Below are 20,748 nucleotides of genomic sequence, written 5' to 3'. Positions count from 1 at the left end.
TGAGCTGCTGCATTCAATCAGACTATATCTCAACAAGATCCTTAATGAATTATTTAGATCAGTCCCTGGAAGGGTGGCTCCTAGCAAGGTTTCAAAAAACAAACAAACATGTGGACCCCATTGGCACAAATTCCATCGTAGTCCCTGACTCACTGGAAATCAGTAATGGCTGTTCGCCCACATCAAATAGCCTGAGAAGCACTGATCAAAAGTAGACATCCAGGTGGAAGCACAAAATCCATGTGAGACATCTGTGACGAACTGTTAGAAAACCTTTTTTTTCTCAGGGCTTCTGATGGGGTTGTTACCTTTGACTAGAAAGATATATATAAGAGCTCAGGTGGCCCTAGAGAAGGACAAATTACAGGTACAGAAAAGAAATGTGACTGCCTTGTTTCTGCATAACAAGATAGGAGCTCTAGATATGTATTTACGGCCCTCCTGATGTTTTGAGACAGCATTATTAGCCTAAAAACATCTGGAGGGTCACCCATCTTCAAGAGAAGGGGTTTAATTGCACTCAGAATTTCAGGGCTTTTAACTGCCATTCAATGGGTATTTATTTAGAAATACAGAGCATTTAGGGATTTCTCTGAGAAAAGGCAAGCAAGTGAACACTTCGTGATGCATTTTAATAAGATATCTTGGCAGTATTTGTGTCTTCATTTATTGGCTCACCTTTCCAGACAAAATTTGCCCTATTGAGACAAAATGCTGATAAAATGTCAGTGAATATTACGCTCTGGCATAGTATCATGCTCAAGATGAAGCTTTTTGTTTGTTTGCTTGTTTAAAATTGATTTGATAAATGTGTTTGAGTAAATTTCCATTCAACCTTGCTCTTCCACTGCTTTATTTTGGTATATTACATCAGCAAATTTAGGATTGTCTTCTGTTTTTAGCAAGGTGAAACAGTAGCCGATGTCAGGACATTGTCAAATGGGACGACTGTTGACAACATTAGATCTGTGTTTGGGAACGCTGTTAGCAGGTATGCTTATCATGAAACTTAACTTAAATGCCAACCTTACAAAGACTGAAATAGTGCCAGGAAAATTCCACTGATTAGAACGCTTGTTTTGTCACAATCAATCCCAGAAATGGATATGATAGTTAAAACCTAGAAAAATTTCATATGATATTTTGTTTCCAGATAGATGGTTCTTTTCATAGTTAAACTCATAATTGTTTTCATAATACCCTATCACTGATTGCTTTTTCTCGAAAATAATTTATAAGTGTCTCCACTGCATGCCAACTGCTAATTGTGCCTGATTTCTTAACATACATATATAGTTACCAATTTTTAAGATGCTGCTAATAAAAATGTTACTCCTCTGCCCCCTGCACCCCCCTCCCACCAAAAAAAGATAGAGTTTTCTGCTCTGATAAGTTCATAGTCTGAGTTGATACACTGAAAGCAACAGAGAAGGAGGTAAAATGTAGAATACTACATAAGGCCTACCCATCAATTTTAACTTGTGAATTTTGATCTGCATTTCATCAGTGAATTTTAAGCTGCCTTTTAATTATGTGTATTCTGTTACATGTATTTTAGTAGTGTTTTATCTTTTTGCTTTAATGATGTACCTCGCTTCAAACCGCAAGGAGAAGCGGGTGTTATTATGGTTATGGTTATGATTATGATTATAAAAATGGGAAAATGCCATTATTTCCTGAATTATTTCATTCTACCGCTTGCTTCCCTGAGCTTATGCTTAATTGTTTACTTAGTTGTATGCGTGGGATAGTGGGAATAGGTTATTGTACTAAAAGTTGTAAATGACTCTTGTAAATGGAGTTAGAGGAGGGGTCTTAGGAGCTTGGGGTAAATAAATGTTTCTTTAAAAACTGTTTAAAGATGCCCATTGAAAACATAGCACCAGGGCTTCCCTTCTGAATGCTGCGTGGTTTTCAGCTGTAATTGTAATTATACAAACAGTGCAAAACAAATGTAATGGGTTTCTGCCTGTTCTCGTATAACTCCTGCCAGCATTACCATAAAGGTCAGTGTGAAAATGTTACTAAATATAGAACTTGCAGATACAGCTCTAGGGCTTGAACAGCCAGTGCTCATGCTGTGCTAGCAGAAGCAGTGCTGAACAGAGGGCATTACTTGTCTGATGGAAGCTGTACAGAATAGAGGGGGTTTTTTTTTGCAGAAGTTTTAGCTATTCTGTGAAGTAACTTGTAAAAAAAAGAAGCCACTCCTTTCTTTTAGTAGAATAGAAAAGGCATGAGATTAGTCCATCCCAGAATAATTTAAAAGAAGCACCGACCCCCTCTAACTGACCTCTAAAAAAAACTCTGTAAACTGTTCCTTATTCTATATATTCACATTCTGAAATACTTGTAGTAGCTTCAAGTACATTCTGTTGAGTTTCAGGGTTTTATAACATTAAATTTTGGTTGGATATGTAAGGTATATGGGTGTGAAGTTTATCAAAATTGCTTAGAGAAGTAGTTCCTGAGAAGGAAGGGGAAAATTAATTACTTTTTAAATGTCTCTAGAGAGTTGATTGAAGTGGGCTGTGAAGACACGGCACTGGCTTTTAAAATGAAGGGTTATGTGACCAATGCAAACTATTCTGTGAAGAAATGTACCTTTTTGCTTTTCATAAACCGTAAGTATAAAATTAAGTGTTTCTCTTAGTATGTTATAAGGTGGAGTCTTAATGAAAAATAGCACTTCTCTGAACAAGGTCCTTTTCTTTAACAAGGAATAAATATTTCCTTAAATATTAGGGATATTCAGCTGATTCCCAAACTATCAGGACCCAGATTTCTGGGCCTGTATTCTGGCACCAAAAATCAGGGCCACTGACATTCCGGGCTGATAAGGCACCTGCAGCTCCTGATCCTGAGAAGAAACGGCTATCGGATTTGGCGGGTGGACTTCGCAGGGTTTTCTCTTGGCGGGAATTTGAATGAGAGGGAGGATATATAAAGGAATGCCGACCGCAGCCTGGCACTCTCAGCTTTTTACATGTCAATGTTTCCTGTAGTAAAAGTTTCCAGTGATCACAGAGCAAGTCTCATGTCTTCATTTGGGAGCGGCTATAGTGAGCTGACACCAAACAACAGTGATTTGGGTTCATTCAGACCTCCAGATTGAATGAGACCAGCCTCAGGTCAGGTTCAAAGCAGAATACAGTAGAGTCTTGCTTATCCAACATAAATGGGCCAGCAGAACATTGGATAAGTGAAAATGTTGGATAATAAGGCGGGATTAAGGAAAAGCCTATTAAATGTCAAATTACGTTATGATTTTACAAATAAAGCACCAAAACATCATGTTTTACAGCAAATTGACAGAAAAAGCAGTTCAATACACGGTAACATTATATAGTAATTATTAGGCAAGTGCGATCCATGAAAAAAATGGTTCAGTACTCGCTTTGAAAGTAGGGGGCGCTAGCGCTTTGTTTCTAAAGTCATTTCCGAATTTTGAAGCAAAAAAAAAAATTGAAACTTTCCAAAACTTCCAAATCTTTGTATGTACAGTAGAGTCTCACTTATTCAAGCTAAATGGGCCGGTAGAAGCTTGGATAAGTGAATATCTTGGATAATAAGGAGGGATTAAGGAAAAGCCTATTAAACATCAAATTAGGCTATGATTTTACAAATTAAGCACCAAAACATCATGTTATACAACAAATTTGACAGAAAAAGCAGTTCAATACGCAGTAATGCTATGTTGTAATTACTGTATTTATGAATTTAGCACCAAAATATCATGATATATTGAAAACATTGACTACAAAAATGGCTTGGATTATCCAGAGGCTTGGATAAGTGAGGCTTGGATAAGTGAGACTCTACTGTACCTTGTTAATGGCGGATGTGCTTGCGCATGAAGGGAAACATTGTTGTCAATGGGGAAACGAGGGGCTTCTTTCTCCCTCATTTTTTGAGCTGTCCTAATGAAGTTTGCTACTGTGCTTGGGAGGTATTAGCTGGTACTTAATTGTTTATTAATGTAATGAGCTATACAAAACACAATGTTGGTTCAAACCATAAGTAATAATAATAATAATAAAACTTTATTTATACCCCGCCACCATCTCCCCGCGGGGACTTGGGGCGGCTTACATGGGGCAGAGGCCCAAACAACATAGGACAAAATATAGGCAACATAATACAAATCATACTATAAAAAGATAAAACAATAATACAATATAACAATTAAAACAAAAATAAAGATAAAAAATTGCATTTAAAACACATAAATGGTAAAATTGCAATAAATACAGGATAGATTATTAAAAACCCTATGGGGCTGACTAGTTAATGACTGTATCTCCAAAGGCCTGCCGAAACATCCAAGTCTTCAGTTGTTTCCTGAGGGAAGGTAGAGAGGGAGCCAACCTAATCCCCCTGGGGAGGGAGTTCCAGAGTCGGGGAGCCTATGCTCAGTCCTATGGTATATAATGCAAAAGCATCTTACTCAATATTGTAAATCAAACATGATGATATAAGTCTCTGCAGTCCTAAAAGGATTTAATTGGTAAAAAGGATTTAATCAATGGTAAAGCCAAAGAGACAGAATCAATGCTGATGTAGATCCTGAGTAGCTGGTTATTGACTGGAGTAGGTGGTAATATAGCCGTTTACAACTGGTTCCCGGCTTATATCCCAGTTTCGGTAACCCTTCTTCTGGTAAGCGGCAAATGTTTTATAGTTTCTTTATTGATGGCTCTGCTTCAGGTATTATGTTCGCAGTATCAGTATGCTGTTGTGGATTTTATGGAGGCTCGCACCATAGGACTGAGCATTGATTTTGTGAATGTAATATGTATATGATGCTCTAATATACATATTGTGTACTAATGTTTTGAACCATCATTGTGTTTTGTATAGCTCATTACATTGTTTAGAATAGACATCTGTGTTTATCCATTATTTTTTACTGTCTTGATTCTGGTGTTTTGTAATACTAGTAACCAGATTTTGTTCATTTTCATGGTTATAATAATAAAACTTTATTTGTATTCTGCCCTGTCTTTCCAAGGGGACTCAGGCGGATTCCTCCTTTCTGTTGAAATTGTCCACTTGCTTGTGAATTTCAGTGGCTTCTCTGTGTAGTCTGACATAATTATTGTCAGAGTGGTCCAGAATTTTTATGTTCTCAAATAATTTTCTGTGTCCAGGTTTGTTCACCACGTGCTTTGCTATAGCTGTCTTCTCTGGTTGAATCAGTCTGCAATGTCCTTCATGTTCTTTCATTTGTGTCTGGATGTTTAGTGGTTCCTGTGTAGACTTGTCCACAGCTATGCGATATATTGTAGACTCCTGCAATGGTTAAAGGATCTCTCTTGTCCTTTGTCCAACATAGCATTTGTCAAATTTTCTTTGTGGATCTGTAGAGTGTTTGTAGGTTGTGTTTTCCTATGCGGTCAGTGGTTCCCTTGATGTATGGTAAGAACACTTTTCCTAGGTGGATCTTTGTCTTTACTCTTGTAGCTTTTCTTTGTCTTGCTGCCCTTGTGATATCTGTCATAAAATACCTATTAGCCTGTAAAGCCCAGTTTAGGTGGTTCAGTTCAGCTTGGAACAAATGGGTTTCACAGATCTTGTTTGCACGGTCTACCATGATTTTTATTGTGCTTCTTTTTTGATGAAGTCCTAAAGGTGCCCAGAACTGGTCTTCATTGCTTTTGTTCAGAACTCAAAGCTGGAAGCTCTCGGTTCAGATCTATCTTCTATATCTGCTCACAGTAGACCCTCAGTTAACCAGAATGCAAGCAATCGGCAAAAAAGCCCCGAAGAAATAATACTTTAAATAATATTAATCTTTAGCAGAAATGTTACATTACATTTGTCATTATTTGTCTTAGTTTGCTTTTAATTACTGCATTTCAATATTAATATCAAGTAGAGGTATGCGCAAATTTTTTTCATTCATTTCCTTCGTTCTATTGTTTTGTTTTGACCATTCATCTACACAAAAAAAATGGTGACATTTGTTTTGTGAATAGGTTTTCTGTAAACTGTGTGACCCAATTGTTGATTTGGTTTGTGGATGACTAGGACATCTAGAAATTGTATTTTTAAATGATGTTTTACTAAACTTTCTAGATTTATATATGAGTAGATAAAGTAAGAACAACCATAGTTTGACTCCGACTAGTTACAAATTAGATGCAAAATCTCCTCTTCACCATTCTGCTGGGGGACCCAGAGACTTTGTCATATGACAGTAAACTAAGAACTTGTCCAGTGTCTCTGTGGAAGAGGGAAATAGGGTTGTGTTTATTATATCGATGTATTAAAGATACTGGAATAAGTTACTCTCCTTCCATAGGCCGTATATACCTCAGATACATTTTAGCTACAATGTGCTATTTGAGGTCTTGGGTTGTGTCTCCTGGTGTTCTGCTTTGATTGGAATCAAGAGGAAGCTAACCCGTTCTTCACACTTTCATTTGGTAATTTTTACGCACAATTGCTAGTTGATGTATAAATTCTTAATCCAGAAAAGGTAGAATACAGTGAGCTTATAAAAACTTATAAGAACTGCTTATAAGTAGTGTTGGATCATATGAAATGCCTGTCTGCTGTGTACTTTTGCTTCCAATAATGGCCAGCCAGATACTATGGGATGCCTATGAGGAGGACATTTGTACAAGTTTCCTTTCTCAGTCATAATTCCCCAACAGCTGATACTGAGAAGTGTAGTGCCTTTAGGCTTAGAGTTAATATATAGCCATGATAACTAGTATCTGTTGATAGTCTTATTTATTTGTAAAATAAATGTATGTTTGGGTATTGGTAGTCTAATAGCTATGCTCGTAGACTTATTGATGATAACACATTATGATATATATTTGACAATTATTTAAATTACTAAAACAATGAAGAATGAAGCTTTGTGAGAGATGGGGTTAAAAGTAGTATAACAGGAAAAGTCATTGCTTCGCTTGTGTCTCCTGCTATTTATATTTATATTTCCTTTCTAGATCGATTGGTTGAATCAAGTGCTTTGCGTAAAGCAATAGAAACTGTATATGCTGCTTACTTACCCAAAAACACACATCCATTTCTGTACATAAGGTAACATAACTATTTATTATTGGATGACCAGTAAAAGTGTACTCAACTTTTCCTTTATGAGCCCAAGAAAACTATAATTGTTCTAGATTGAGGCTGAATGGGAGCAAACAAACTGAAACTAAATGCACCTAATTTGAATTTTTGAACTAGGAAGTGGTGAAGGTTTGCAGTTTGGTGAGCTCTTGGACTGAGCCATAGACAAGGTTTTTTTTTTCTTCAAAATTCAAATATGGTCTGAAGTGCTTTTGCACAATTAAACATGACATGTCGTCCATGTATTTGTCTGTCACATTCAGATCTGGCCTTGGTATCCATGCAATGGTCACCTCTCATTATTGTTTCAACATACAGTAGAGTCTCACTTATCCAACACTCGCTTATCCAATGTTCTGGATTATCCAACACATTTTTGTAGTCAATGTTTTCAATACATCGTGATATTTTGGTGCTAAATACAGTAATTACTACATAGCATTACTGTGTATTGAACTACTTTTTCTGTCAGATTTGTTGTATAACATGATGTTTTGGTGCTTAATTTGTAAAATCATAATCCAATTTGATGTTTAATAGGCTTTTCCTTAATCTCTCCTTATTATCCAACATATTTGCTTATCCAACGTTCTGCCGGCCGGTTTACTTTGGATAAGTGAGACTCTACTGTAGTTTATATAGAATTATCTTTCAGGACCATTAGATAACTTCAGTCAGTTAAGAATACAGGCAGTCCCCAAGATATAAACAAGATAGTTTCTCCAGCCATATATTATATATATCGAGTAAACAAGCTTTGAATAGCATAGGAAAAAGATAACACCCCTGTAATGTTTCTTTTGCTGTCTGTGCTCCTGTTCAGTAGATTCCACCTCATTTTCTTTCCCTATAATAATTGCATTTTGAAAAATTTGGCTTGTTGTGTAAACAAGGATTTTTGATAAAGCGTCAGTGGTGACACCTTTTCCCCATGATTACTCTCAGGAGCAAAATTTCCTTCCAAGAGGTAGATTTCTCTCACTTCCTGTAGTCTCATCCTTGTTTTTAACTATGAGTTGGACATAAGCCAGCTGTTCATAACTCTGGGACTTCCTGTACTGCAGTCAGGTTTTTGGAGAATAGCTTAGTGCAATAATGGATTCAGTACATGTGCAATGATTAAGGGATGGCCTCAGACTACAATTTTGTGATTTTAATATTGAATGTAATGTTTTTAAATGTTAATGTGTATTAATTTTAATAAATCTATTTTAAGCTTATTTTATATGTGTTAAGGCTTTGAATAGCTGCCATATATAAGCCTCCTTGAGTCCCCTTCGGGTAGAGAAACGAGAGGTATAAAGAGGGTAAATAAATAAATGTCTGCCTTGATATGGTTCTTGTTTTACATCTCCCCAAAAATGTTTCTTTACTCACCACAACTCAATTGGATGCCTGTTTAAGAACATAATTAGATGTGCTGGTTCTTATCTGTAAAGTGCTAAATCACTTTGAATTCGGTTACTTGTCCCCTGTTAATAGAATTCATGTGTAAAGGGCCTTTCCATGCACTCTTAAGGTAACAATGCTTGTATGGGGCTTTTCTGTGGTAGTTCTGCACCCCTGAACCCTAACATATGAGAGATACATATGACTCTTTCACTGTTCCATTTCAGAGGCAGTTAAAATATTTTTTGTATTGTCGAAGCCTGTTATTTTGTTAATTGGGCTTTTCAGCTTCCATCTTTTAGCTGTTGTAAATTCTTTTGGCACTACTCATTTTTAAAGTATGCCATTGTATTCTGCATATGGTGAAAATATTATTGCAATCCTGTTGGTTGGTTTCAGTGAATACCACAAGATGCCTGAGTAATTGTATAAGCTTGCCCTGCCGTTTAATAAAATGAGCCCATTTACCGTATATACTCGAGTATAAGCCGGCCCAAATATAAGCCGAGGCACATAATTTTACCACAAAAAACTGGGAAAACTTATTGACTCGAGTATAAGCCGAGGGTGGGAAATGCAGCAGCTACTGGTAAATTTCAAAACTAAAATTAGATACCAATAAAATTACATTAATTGAGGCATCAGTGGGTTAAATGTTTTGAATATTTACTGTATTTCAAAGAAAAACAGTAAACTAACTCTATAAGTGGAAAAGCAACCATAACTTTATAATCATCATCATCAACAACAACAGCTATATTTGTACCCTGCCCTATCTATCTCCCCCTGGGGAACTCAGGCCAGCTTCCAACATAGTAAGAGGCAAACATATAATGCCTACATAAACAATGCAGAGCTAGATATAGATCTGTCATTATATATACTAATTTCACATGTCTATTTCCCCCTGAAACCTTTGCAAATCCTCTCTCTATGTGCATTTTCCTCCTGCAATATTTCCAAGCCTGATTTATCAATGTTTATATCTAGACATCTGTGTGTGTGTGCGCGCGCGCACACGCTCATTTTCCTTCTGCATTTGCAAACGTGAGGGTAAAATTCATATATAAAATTAATGTATACATATAGGAACAGATATACAGGTACATGGAAATCTCTAGTTATCTATATTTACATAGGATTTGCAAAGACCTGTAAATATATGAGGGGAAAATTCATATATTTATGTATTTGTAGAGGATCATCTATATAAATATTTAGAAGCTTTGGGGCATGCATTTACCCAAGGAAGAAATGGAAGCAAAGCCCCCCTCATCATCATCATCATCATCATCATCATTTAATTACTTATTAATCGCCCTCCATCCATGATGCTCTAGGCGATTTACAAGATAAAATTGTAAAGGATAAAAATACATACATACAAATATTGATAAAATTAACATAGATTAAAAGCTCTAGTAAAGAGCCAGGTCTTGAGTGCTAGGGTAAAAGGCCCCAACTCACGCATGGCTCTCATATAGGGCGGCAAGGCATTCTATAAGGCAGGGGCAGAAATAGAAAAAGCTCTGCGTCTGGTCCTTTCCAAGTGCACTTCTCTAGGACCCGGTACATAAAGTAAGTCTCGTTGGGATGGTCGTTGCAACCTCCGATGATGGGAGAAGGAGAGATGGTCCCTAAGGTACGATGGGCCCTGGCCGTAAAGAGTTTTAAAGGTCAGAACTAGCATCTTATATAGACCATGGTAATCGGTTGGAAGCCAATGCAGATGCTGCAGCACTGGTGTTATATGGCATTTCATGGGTGTTCTTGTGAGTAGCCTGGCTGCCGCATTCTGAACAATACGGAGCTTTCGGGTCGTGGACATCAAAAGGCCAACATACAGGGCGTTGCAATAGTCCAGCCTAGACGTGACCGTGGCATGGATGACTGTTGCCAGCGCCTCATCAGATAGATAGGGTGCCAGTTGCCTCGCTTGTCGTAGGTGGAAAAAGGCCTGTTTGCTGACAGCAGCGACCTGAGCTTCCATTGTCAGCTGCGAATCAAAAACAAATTTGTCCTCTTTTCTCCTGCCCTTTCCCACCTCTTTTTTTTCTCCCTTTTTCAAACTCTAAAAGTAGCCAGAAAAGGCTTTTTAAAACTTCTCTCCCCCTCCCAAAAAAGCCCACCTCATTTTTGTTTCCTTAGGAATAAAAAGAAATACACACCTTCTGTTGCTCTCTTTTCCCTCCTTCCCTCCCTTTGGACTCAAATGTTCTTGCAATAATAGTAGTAGCAGTAATAATAATAATAATAATAATAATAATAATAGTAATAGCAATGAATCGTGCAAATTTGCAAGAATATCTTTTTTTTCTTCCCCTTCTGCCCATGCAATCTGGCTTGCAAGGGTTTCTCTCACACTCTCCTTTCGCTTTTGAAAATATTCGCTTCTTCTCTGTCTCTCTCTCAAAAAAAATATAAGATAACCAGCCTGGGAGGAGAAGCAGGGGAGGGAGGTTTTGGAAAAGAAAACATACTGTGGCCTCCAGGCTCCGCTACTGGCTTGACCTTGACCCGAATATAAGCCGGGGGAGGCTTTTTCAGCTCATAAATAAGGCCTGAAAAACTCGGTTTATCTTCGAGTATATACGGTAAGTGCCAATTGTTGCATCTTCGTCATATGCACTATCAGAAATAAATATAAATTACCAGTAAGTAGCAATCTAAATAGTTAACGTTTAACATTATTTTGATTGTGGAATAAATCATAGACACTGCCATTATTTATCATTCCAGTACATTAAAAACAATTTTTTTCAACAAAAGTCCTTCTGAAAGTCCTCCCTGTGTGCCTTGATGACATATTACTTTTATAATGCAGATGCACATAATTAGAAAGTATACAAATAGTGGCTCCATATCAGTTTAGCTGCTGCAGTGATGCTTTGATATAGTTTTAAGTTGAGAGTATTGAGTAACTAAGGAAAATCAGGGAATGGCCAAACACGGTATTGGTTCTGTAAGAAAGATGTGAAATTAATTTTTTGTGTGGTTTTAAAACTTCATTAAGACTGCAAAAAGTGTATTTTGGTTTGTCTCATTCAGAGCAACTATACATCTAGCTATAATGCTCATTTTGACAAACCTCACTATTTCATTTTATTAATATATTCTGGTGTTCTCAAAATATCTTGTAGCCTTGAAATAACTCCTCAGAATGTAGATGTAAATGTCCATCCTACAAAGCATGAAGTTCATTTCCTTCATGAAGACAGCATTTTAGAACGTGTGCAGCAACACATAGAGAGCAAACTGTTGGGCTCTAACTCATCTAGGATGTATTTCACGCAGGTGAGTAGATTGTCTATTTGAAAACTTCCTTATGTCTTTATTGGATGTAAACATGCTGCTTCTGTCTGTGGAAAGAATTATAGCATGACGTTTCAGCATAAATTGGATTTTGTTGTTAATTCCTATCAAGTTGATTCAATTCATGGCAACCCTGTGATTGGGAGATTTCCAAGACACTCTATTATTACAGTCCTGCTAAAGTCTTGTAAAATAGGCTTATTGCTTCCTTGATAAACCAATCAATCTGTAAAGCAGTCTTTCCATTCATAGAATCCAAAAATGCCATAGTTTAGATCAGGGCTTCTGAAACTTTTCCTGCATGTGACCCCTTTCAGCCCAAGAAATTTTTACATAATCCAGGCATATAGATATATAAAATGGGTACAAAAATCAAACATTAAGTGATAAATCAGCATTTCAAAGGCTAGTTTTCCCTTTGTGTGTACAGCTTTGTGTAAATGGGTGGTTCTCTGTTTCACTGTTGCCAATTTTTTATGGCCCTAATAATGAGTTAAGGGGATGCCAGTTGGGGTCGAGACCACAGTTTAAGAAGCAGTGGCATAGATGATCCTTAATTTGGTATTCAGTTATACATCTTTACATTTGATAATCTAGTTTGTTATAGGTCTTACAAGTCTTAGCCTTCTTTGGATTTCTTGACTAGATTCTCTAATGTGGAAAAAAAAGAATGTGTTGTTGAAGGCTTTCATGGCCGGGATCACAGGGTTGTTGTATGTCTTTCGGGCTGTATGGCCATGTTCCAGAAGTATTTTCTCCTGACGTTTCACCCACATCTATGGCAGGTATCCTCAGAGGTTGTGAGGTCTGTTGGAAACAAGGCAAGTGAGGTTTATTTATCTGTGGAAAGTCCAGGGTGTGAGAGAAAAAAAAACTCTTTATCAGTTGTAAGCCAGTGTTAATGTTGCAGTTAATCACCCTAATTAGCACTGAAAAAGCTTCATCTTCCTGTCTTTTTTGCCTGGGGGCATCCTCTGATCAGAGTCATCAGATGCCCCTGGAACTCTTCTGTTTTTCAGGGTGTTGCCCCCCACTTACTGTTCAACCTGAACACAGTATATTATTTGAGAACACAGAAATGCTTGACCACTGCAACAGCTATCATGTCAGACTACACAGAGAAGCCATTGAAATTCACAAGCATGTGGACAACTTCACAAAAGGAGGAAACTATGAAAATGAACAAAATCTGGCTACCAGTATTAAAAAAAACTCAAAAATCAGAACACGTCAGGAGAGAATACTTCTGGAACATGGCCATACAGTCCGAAAGACATAAAACAATTCAACAAAAGAATGGCCCATAGATTTGAAACGCTCAATGCACCTTCCAGTACTGAAAAATAGGGACACCAGGGGTTGCAGCAACCACCAGATCATCGTCGTGATTACCTATTATAACAAAGTGATATTCAGAAGTCTACAAAAACTTTTACCACATATGGAGCAAGAAATGTCAGATGTCCAAGTTGGATACCAAAAAGAAGGAAACTCTAGGCCACATATTGCAAACTTAAATTGGTTATTAGAGTGCATCAAAGAATTTCAGAAGAAAATTGCTCTATTCTTTATAGATGATAACAAAGCCACTGGTTGCATAAATCATGAAAAACTCTGGGTCATTCTCAAAGAAAAGGGCATACATAATAATTTTCATCAAAGCAACAAGATATAAGTATAGTAGAGTCCCGGTTAACCGAGTCCTGCTTAACCGAGCCTCTATATTATCCGAGGTGCCGCTGGGGGCACCTCTCCCTCTTCTTCTCTCGAGCAAAGGGAGCTCGAGAGAAGGAGAGGGGGAGGAAGTGCTCCGCGATCACTGCTGTAGCAGCACTCATGGGGTGCTCCGCTGGACCGAGCCCTCGCCCCTTGGGAAGCACCCCACGACCGCTGCTAGGCAGCAGTGCTCGTGGGGTGCTTCCCAAGGGGTGAGGGCTCGCCAAGGGATGTCTCCCCATATCTCCCTTGGCCAGCTTCTTGCTGGAGGAAACTCTTTCCTCCAGCAAGAGCCTGGCCAAGGAAGATCTGGGGAGACGTCCCTCGGCGAGCCCTCGTCCCTTGGGAAGCACCTTGCAAGTGTTGCTAGGCAGCAGCGATCGCAGGGCACTTCCCTAAACCGGATTGCCGGTTTATCTGAGCAGTTCGGTTATCCGAGATTGGGCCCGCCCCTTTATCTCGGATAACCGGGACTCTACTGTTCTATAATTTAAAATTCTAAATTCAATTTCTACCCAGAATAAGATTCTGTATTTCTTCAATTGTAGGATGCTATCGATTATAAGACACACCCAGATTTCAGTACCACCACCAACAAAAATACATAAGGTAGACCTTTGATTCTAAAATGCACCCCATTTTCAGAGATGTTTCTTTAGAAAAAAGTGCCCCTTAGAAATGAAGAAATCCAGTATGTTAAAGTATAATGTTAATTTGAAAATTGCAACCATTTTCCTCAACAATAAATCTTAATTCAAGAAGAGCTGGAGGGAGACTTATACTGTCCCAGTGATGTTGACTTGCTTCCTCTCTTCTTTCCTATGTGTTGCTAATGAAGACGTTGCTACCAGGTGCCACTGTTTCTTCGACTGATGTAGTCAAGACAACAAATTCATCAGTTGGTCAAGGGGGAGATAAGGTTTATGCCCATCAGATGGTTCGGACTGATTCTCGAGACCAGAAACTGGATGCTTTTCTTCAACCACTTAATAAATCTACAACTCCTGGACTTGCTGAAGAACCTGAATCAGATGTCCCCAAGAATACGCGTTGTAAGGAAACCCAACTACAAGATTTTGAGATGGAAGAATTCACTGACTTGAATTCAGCAGTAGAAGTGGAAGAGATACTGGAAAAACCACAAGAAAGCCGACCAAGTCCTTTTGAAGATGTGCCTGCAAGGTGAGTGTGATTTCCCCAGAGTATTTCTTGTTAATGTAAGATTAATGTAATGTGAATGTTTAAATGTAATTTTGTGCAATGCTTGTGAATGTAACCTGATCACATCTGCAGAGAGTGTATTGACACTGAAAGGGTTAATCAGTCAAGCCTCTAATGAACTATGAAGATTTGACCCTGAGTGTGCCTGGAACGCGTAGGGAGGATTCAGAGATAAGATTTCGTTTGTTCCTTTTACTTCAGTGTTCTTTTGTCTTGTTTCTGTCTGTTAGGATGGATGTCAATGCTAGTGTGTGCTGTATATTTGGCCTACTCAATAAAGCTATATGTTTGCTTTTACTGAAGTCTCAAAGTGTCCATTCTTCGGTGCTTCAAAGCTTCTGTCACACTCTGACAAAAGGGTTGTGGGCCCAGTTCTGGAGCTGGAGCTACAACTGGAGCTATAGTTCAGACTAGAGACTGGAGCTATTCTGGTGAACCTGCTTCTATGGAGGACCGGCATGTGTCTTCGGAGGAAGGCTGATTCCGGAAGAAAGCAGAGCTGTGAGGTTCTGGACCTAGTTTGATGGTCAGACGTGTGAAGCAGTAAAGCCAAAAAGCTGGAAAGCAGAGGGGAGACTACCAGATGCTACTGAAGGTGTGTTCGTAAGTCAGCGGCTGGGCTTAAATTAGGAGTGTGAGGGTCTCCTTGAGGTGAGAATGGCTGCTTCAAATCTTTTGACTGTAATTGAGAAGCTGAATGACCATAATTACAAACAATGGTCTGTGTTCGTGCAGCATTTGCTGACAAGAGATGGATTACAAAAGACTATTTTGGGAACGGAAGTGGATCAAGACAAGAATCAGAGGGGGTTATCAAGCCTGATTCTTTGATGCCAGACCAATTGGTTCATGTGCAGAATTTGTAAACTGCTCAAGAAGTCTGGGAAGCTCTTTGTAATGTACATCAGTGAGAGAGCACACTTGGTAAAATGATTTGGACAAAGAGATTTGTACAGAGCTAAATTAGATGAAGGAGGAGATTTGAGAATACATGTTAAGAGAATGAAAGAACTGATACACCTGAAGTTAAACCACAAATAATTTGGGATACATTTAAGGCGGTAGCTAGAGGCTTTTTTATCCAGCAAGCGGCGATAAAAAATAAGAGAAGAAATATAGAGCTAAATAATATTAAAAAAGAAATTGAACTGAAAGAAAAAGACTTAAAAGCAAATCCAAAAAATCAAAAAGTGAGAAGGAGTTTGGAATTATTAAATAAAAAGAAAAATTCATGGGAGCTGGAGAAGATAGCCAAGCAAATGAAATGGGCAAAACAAAATTTTTTTGAAAATGCAAACAAACCAGGCAGGTGGTTAGCGAGACAAATAAGAAAAAAAAACAAAGTCAACATATCACTAAAATCAGAACAAATGGAGAAAGTGCAGTAAGAGATGTTGAAATAAGGGACGAATTTATGAAATTTTATCAGAAACTGTACTCAAGTGATAATATTGAAAGAGAGGAAATAGTACAATACATTAGTAAACAAGGTTTACAAAAGATATCTGAGGAACAAAGGCAAAATTTAAACAAAGAGATAACAGAAGAAGAAATCCAAAAAGCTATCAAAGAGCTAGAGGCTAATAAATCTCCTGGACCCGATGGCCTAATAGCGGGATTTTATAAAATATTACAAAATGACATAATAAAATTTTTGAAAAAGATAATGAATTTGGCCTTAACTAGTAGAAATATCCCAGAGTCATGGAAAGAGGCAGAAATCATAATGATTTACAAAGAAGGAGCTAATTCGGAGGAAGTCCAAAATTACAGACCCATTTCTTTATTAAATAATGATTATAAAATCTTCACAAAAATATTAGCAAATAGGTTTAAAGAATTTCTCAAGGATTGGATATCGGAAGAACAGACTGGGTTTTTACCAAATCGGAGCATAAGAGACAATGTAAGAACTATAATTGACACGATAGAATACTATGAAACAAACCAACAAAAAGAATTGGGACTGCTATCATTAGATGCCGAGAAGGCTTTCGACAAACTAAACTGGGATTTTTTAAAAATATTATTGCAGGAAATGGATGTAGGGTGGCAGTTCCAAAATGGTATTAAGGCAATATATAATGAGCAAAGAGCGAAAATTAGGGTCAACGGACAAACGACAGGAATCTTCTCAATAAGTAAAGGGACAAGACAAGGCTGCCCCCTTTCTCCTCTGATATTCATTTTTGCGCTAGAAGTGTTAATTCGTAACTTGAAGCAAGACAAAAACTTAAAGGGAATAAAAATAGACAGGCAAGAATTCAAGGTCCGAGCCTTTGCGGATGATATAATCTGCATCATTGATGATCCCAAACATAATATTAAAGGATGGTTGGACAAAATTGAGGAATTTGGAAAATTAGCTGGACTTAAAATTAATAAGAAAAAGACAAAGATATTAACAAAAAACATGACAAAGAATAATAAGGAGGAACTAAAAGAAATATCAGGATTAGAAACCCCCCCTAAAATAAAATATTTGGGGATCTGGATTTTGGCAAAAAATAACCAATTACTAGAACTAAACTATATTACAAAATGGAAGGAAATAAGGAAGGATTTGGATACATGGAAAAATTTAAATTTATCATTATTAGGACGGGTAGCAACAATAAAGATGACCATTTTGCCAAAGATGCTGTACCTCTTTCAAAATATACCAATAATAAGGAATAATAAAATATTTAAAGAATGGCAAAGAGATGTAACTAGATTTATATGGAATAACAAAAAACCTAGGATCAAATATAGTACTATGATTACCCCCAAAAATAAAGGTGGTTTAGGACTCCCCGATCTAAGACTGTATCACGAGGCATGTGCCTTAGATTGGATAAAAGATTGGACAAATCTTCAAAAAGTTAAAATTTTAACATTGGAAGGCCATGATCTACGCAGAGGTTGGCATGGTTACTTATGGTACAATAAAGTTAATGTGGAAAAAAATTTCTGTAATCATTTTATTAGGTCATCTCTAATTAAAGTTTGGAAAAAATATAAAAATTACTTATACACAAAAACACCATTATGGCTATCCCCACTAGAAGCCAATCAGAGGAGGCTTCTAGGGTGGACAGAATGGCCAACTTATAAAGAAATTTTGAAAAAAGAGAGTATAATTCAAAAATCACCTCAAATTAAGGATTTGATTGAAATACAAGAAATTAATAAAAACGTCTCATGGTATCAATATATACAAATTAAAGAAGCCTTCAAGATAGACTCGCGAAACGGCTTCACAACAGAAAACAGTTTTTGGGATATTCTGATCCAAAGAAAGAACAAAATTGTATCAGTCATATATAAAAAACTGTTAGAATGGGCAACGGCTGAAGTGGAGATTACTAATTCGATGATAAAATGGGCACAAAACATAGGCAGACCAATAAAATTAGAAGAATGGGAAGCAATTTGGACAAAAAAAATGAAGTACACATATGCGATAGAACTTAAAATTGGTTAAAAGTAATTCACAGGTGGTACTTGACACCAAAAAAAATAGGATTAATGTGGAAAAATGTAAACAACCACTGTTGGAGGTGTAAGGAACAAGTAGGGTCCTACTTCCATATGTGGTGGAAATGTAAAAAGCTAACTAGCTATTGGAAAGTAGTACAAACAGAATGTAATAAAATATTAAAATCAAAATTCGAGTTGAAACCAGAAATCTTTTTATTAGGCCTCTCAGATCCAAAAGAAAATTTAGATGCAAACAAAGATAAACTCTTCACTTATTTCATTACTGTGGCGAGGATTATAATAGCTAAGCATTGGAAATCAGAAACACCACCTACAAAAGAACTGTGGATAGATAAAATCATTGAGATAAGAGATATGGACAGATTAACTTTTCTACTTAAAAATAATATGGATAACAAAATGAAAGAAACGGACTGGACAGACCTAGAAGATTACCTCAAAGACAACTATGTTTAAAGGACAAGCAGAAAACTGGAAGAAAGAAGATCGGAAGTCATCCATTCCCCCCCCTCTCCCATTAGAAATTACCCTTCCCTAACCCCCTTTCCTTCCCCCCCTCACCATTTGCTGTAGAACTATTACATCCCCTCACCCCTCCCCCCCAACCCACATCCCGCCCCTCAGTATCTTTCCCTTGGACAACCCCTCCCCAACCTTCCCATAGGGCCACCAATGTAACTCACAAAAAAGTTTCAATAAAAAAAAAATTAAAAAAAAAAAGAGAATGAAAGAACTGTTTATGGAGTGCCAAACTAGAGGTGTCCAGATTAGCAGTGAGCATCAAGCCTACATTATGATGTCCAGTTTGATGAATGATTGGGACCATTTATTGCATTCTTTGCAAACTGTGCGTGCTCAAGATCTCACATTGGACTTAGTTTGTTCCAGGATTCTGGAGGAGGAAGACAGACGCTTGTTTGAAAGAGAGCAGCACGGAGGCTGCAAGTATGAAGGAACCTGTTCTTGCAAGTGTGCGTGTGTCAGCAGCAAGGAGATGTTATTCATGCAACAAGCCTGGACATCTGGCCAGAGATTGCAGAGTCAAGAAAAATCAACCCAGAGGGGGCTTCAACAGAAGAAGAAGTCATGGTGGTGAATCATCAAACTTTCCTGGAGCTAGAGTAATGATAGCAGCAACAGGAGGTGCTATAGACAATGCTCCAAGTGAAGATACTGAAAGGGACACGAACTGCGCAGAATATGTGAATAAGGACTTAAATGTACCTTTACATAACTCATGTGCACATTTTTTTCACTGGGTGATGGGGCATATAAGCTTTCGTGGTCTGGAGAAATTAGCTAATGTATGTCCTGAGTTAAAGATGCTGACGTGTGATAATTATTTGGACTGTGCAGTGTAAACAAGCGAAGGTCAAAGCATATCCTATGGTAAAAAGAAGTAACATGAAGGCTAGTAGACCTTTTGAGGTTGTCCATGCTGACTTAGCAAGACCTTTTCCAGAAAGTGAAGGAGGAGCCAAGTATTTCTTTGTCATATTTGAAAAATAAAAGTGATGCTTTCTTAATGTTCAAACAATGGGTGCAGATGGTAGAGAGGACTTTTCCTCACAAAGTGGCTTCTTTGGTCACTGATAGAGGTGGAGAATTTTGTGGCAACGATTTTCAAAATTGGCTTGCAGAGACTGGCATATAACATAAGACGACCAACCCATATACTCAAAGTGTCCATTCTTCGGTGCTTCAAAGCTTCCATCACACTCTGACATTTCTGAGTTATACATATTTGTAGCTGCTGTTGAGAAAATAAAGTTGGTCTTCCATTTTCCTCCTTGCTGGTCAATAGATGTATGTAACATTGTAATTTGGGGACTTGTGATTAAAAATTAAAAGATAGAATTTTCTGTCTCACCACCAGCATTCTGATCAGCAGAAATCTGAGATATTACATTTTACTGTACTTCAACACATGTTAATGTCCCTTTTAATCTGCAGTTTTGAAATATAGGTTGAGTATCTCTTATCCAAAATGCTTGGGACCAGAAATGATTTGGATTTTGTACTTTTGGGTTTTGGACTACTTATATTTACATATATGTACATAATGAGATATCTTAAAGATGAGACTCATGTCTAAATGTGGAATTATTAGTGTTTCATATACACCTTATACACATAGAGTCAACATAATTTAATACAGTATTTTTAATAATTGTATGCATGGAAAAAAGTCTGTCTACATTGAACCATCATAAAGCAAAGTTGTCACTATCTCAGCCACTTTTGTGGACAATTCTGGAGTATTTTGTGTTTCAGAAGTTTGGATAATGAATGCTTAATCTTTAGATATATTTTTAAAAGAAAGAAGTGTAAGTTCCATAAAAGTGAGTGGCAGAGAAGGCGAGAATAGATGAAACCACCTTCTATAGTCCTTCATTTCTGTTCTAGATTAATATGCTCCCGGTTTACAGCTTCACACATATGCAAAACATTCTCAAGCGCTTTTCAAAGGGAGCCCCATATAATGCACAATCCAACAAAGATATAACTGAGGCATTTATTTGATACTGTGCCCATATATTG

General features: G+C 37.4%; 1 protein-coding gene across 1 annotated transcript in view; it reads left to right on the top strand.

Annotated features, from left to right (window-relative positions):
* Positions 1-20,748, top strand: part of mlh1 (mutL homolog 1) — a 40,774-nt gene that overhangs the window by 10,398 nt on the left and 9,628 nt on the right. The window contains exons 8-12 of the mRNA XM_003222253.4: positions 903-991; positions 2,512-2,624; positions 6,960-7,053; positions 11,616-11,769; positions 14,342-14,685. Of these exons, the coding sequence (XP_003222301.1) occupies positions 903-991; positions 2,512-2,624; positions 6,960-7,053; positions 11,616-11,769; positions 14,342-14,685 (794 nt within the window). The remainder of the gene's footprint in view (positions 1-902; positions 992-2,511; positions 2,625-6,959; positions 7,054-11,615; positions 11,770-14,341; positions 14,686-20,748) is intronic.

This window comes from Anolis carolinensis, chromosome 6 (genome assembly GCF_035594765.1).
Source record: "Anolis carolinensis isolate JA03-04 chromosome 6, rAnoCar3.1.pri, whole genome shotgun sequence".
Lineage (NCBI taxonomy): Eukaryota > Metazoa > Chordata > Lepidosauria > Squamata > Dactyloidae > Anolis > Anolis carolinensis.
Note: the sequence above shows the minus strand (reverse complement) of the source record. Positions and strands in the feature narration are given on the sequence as shown.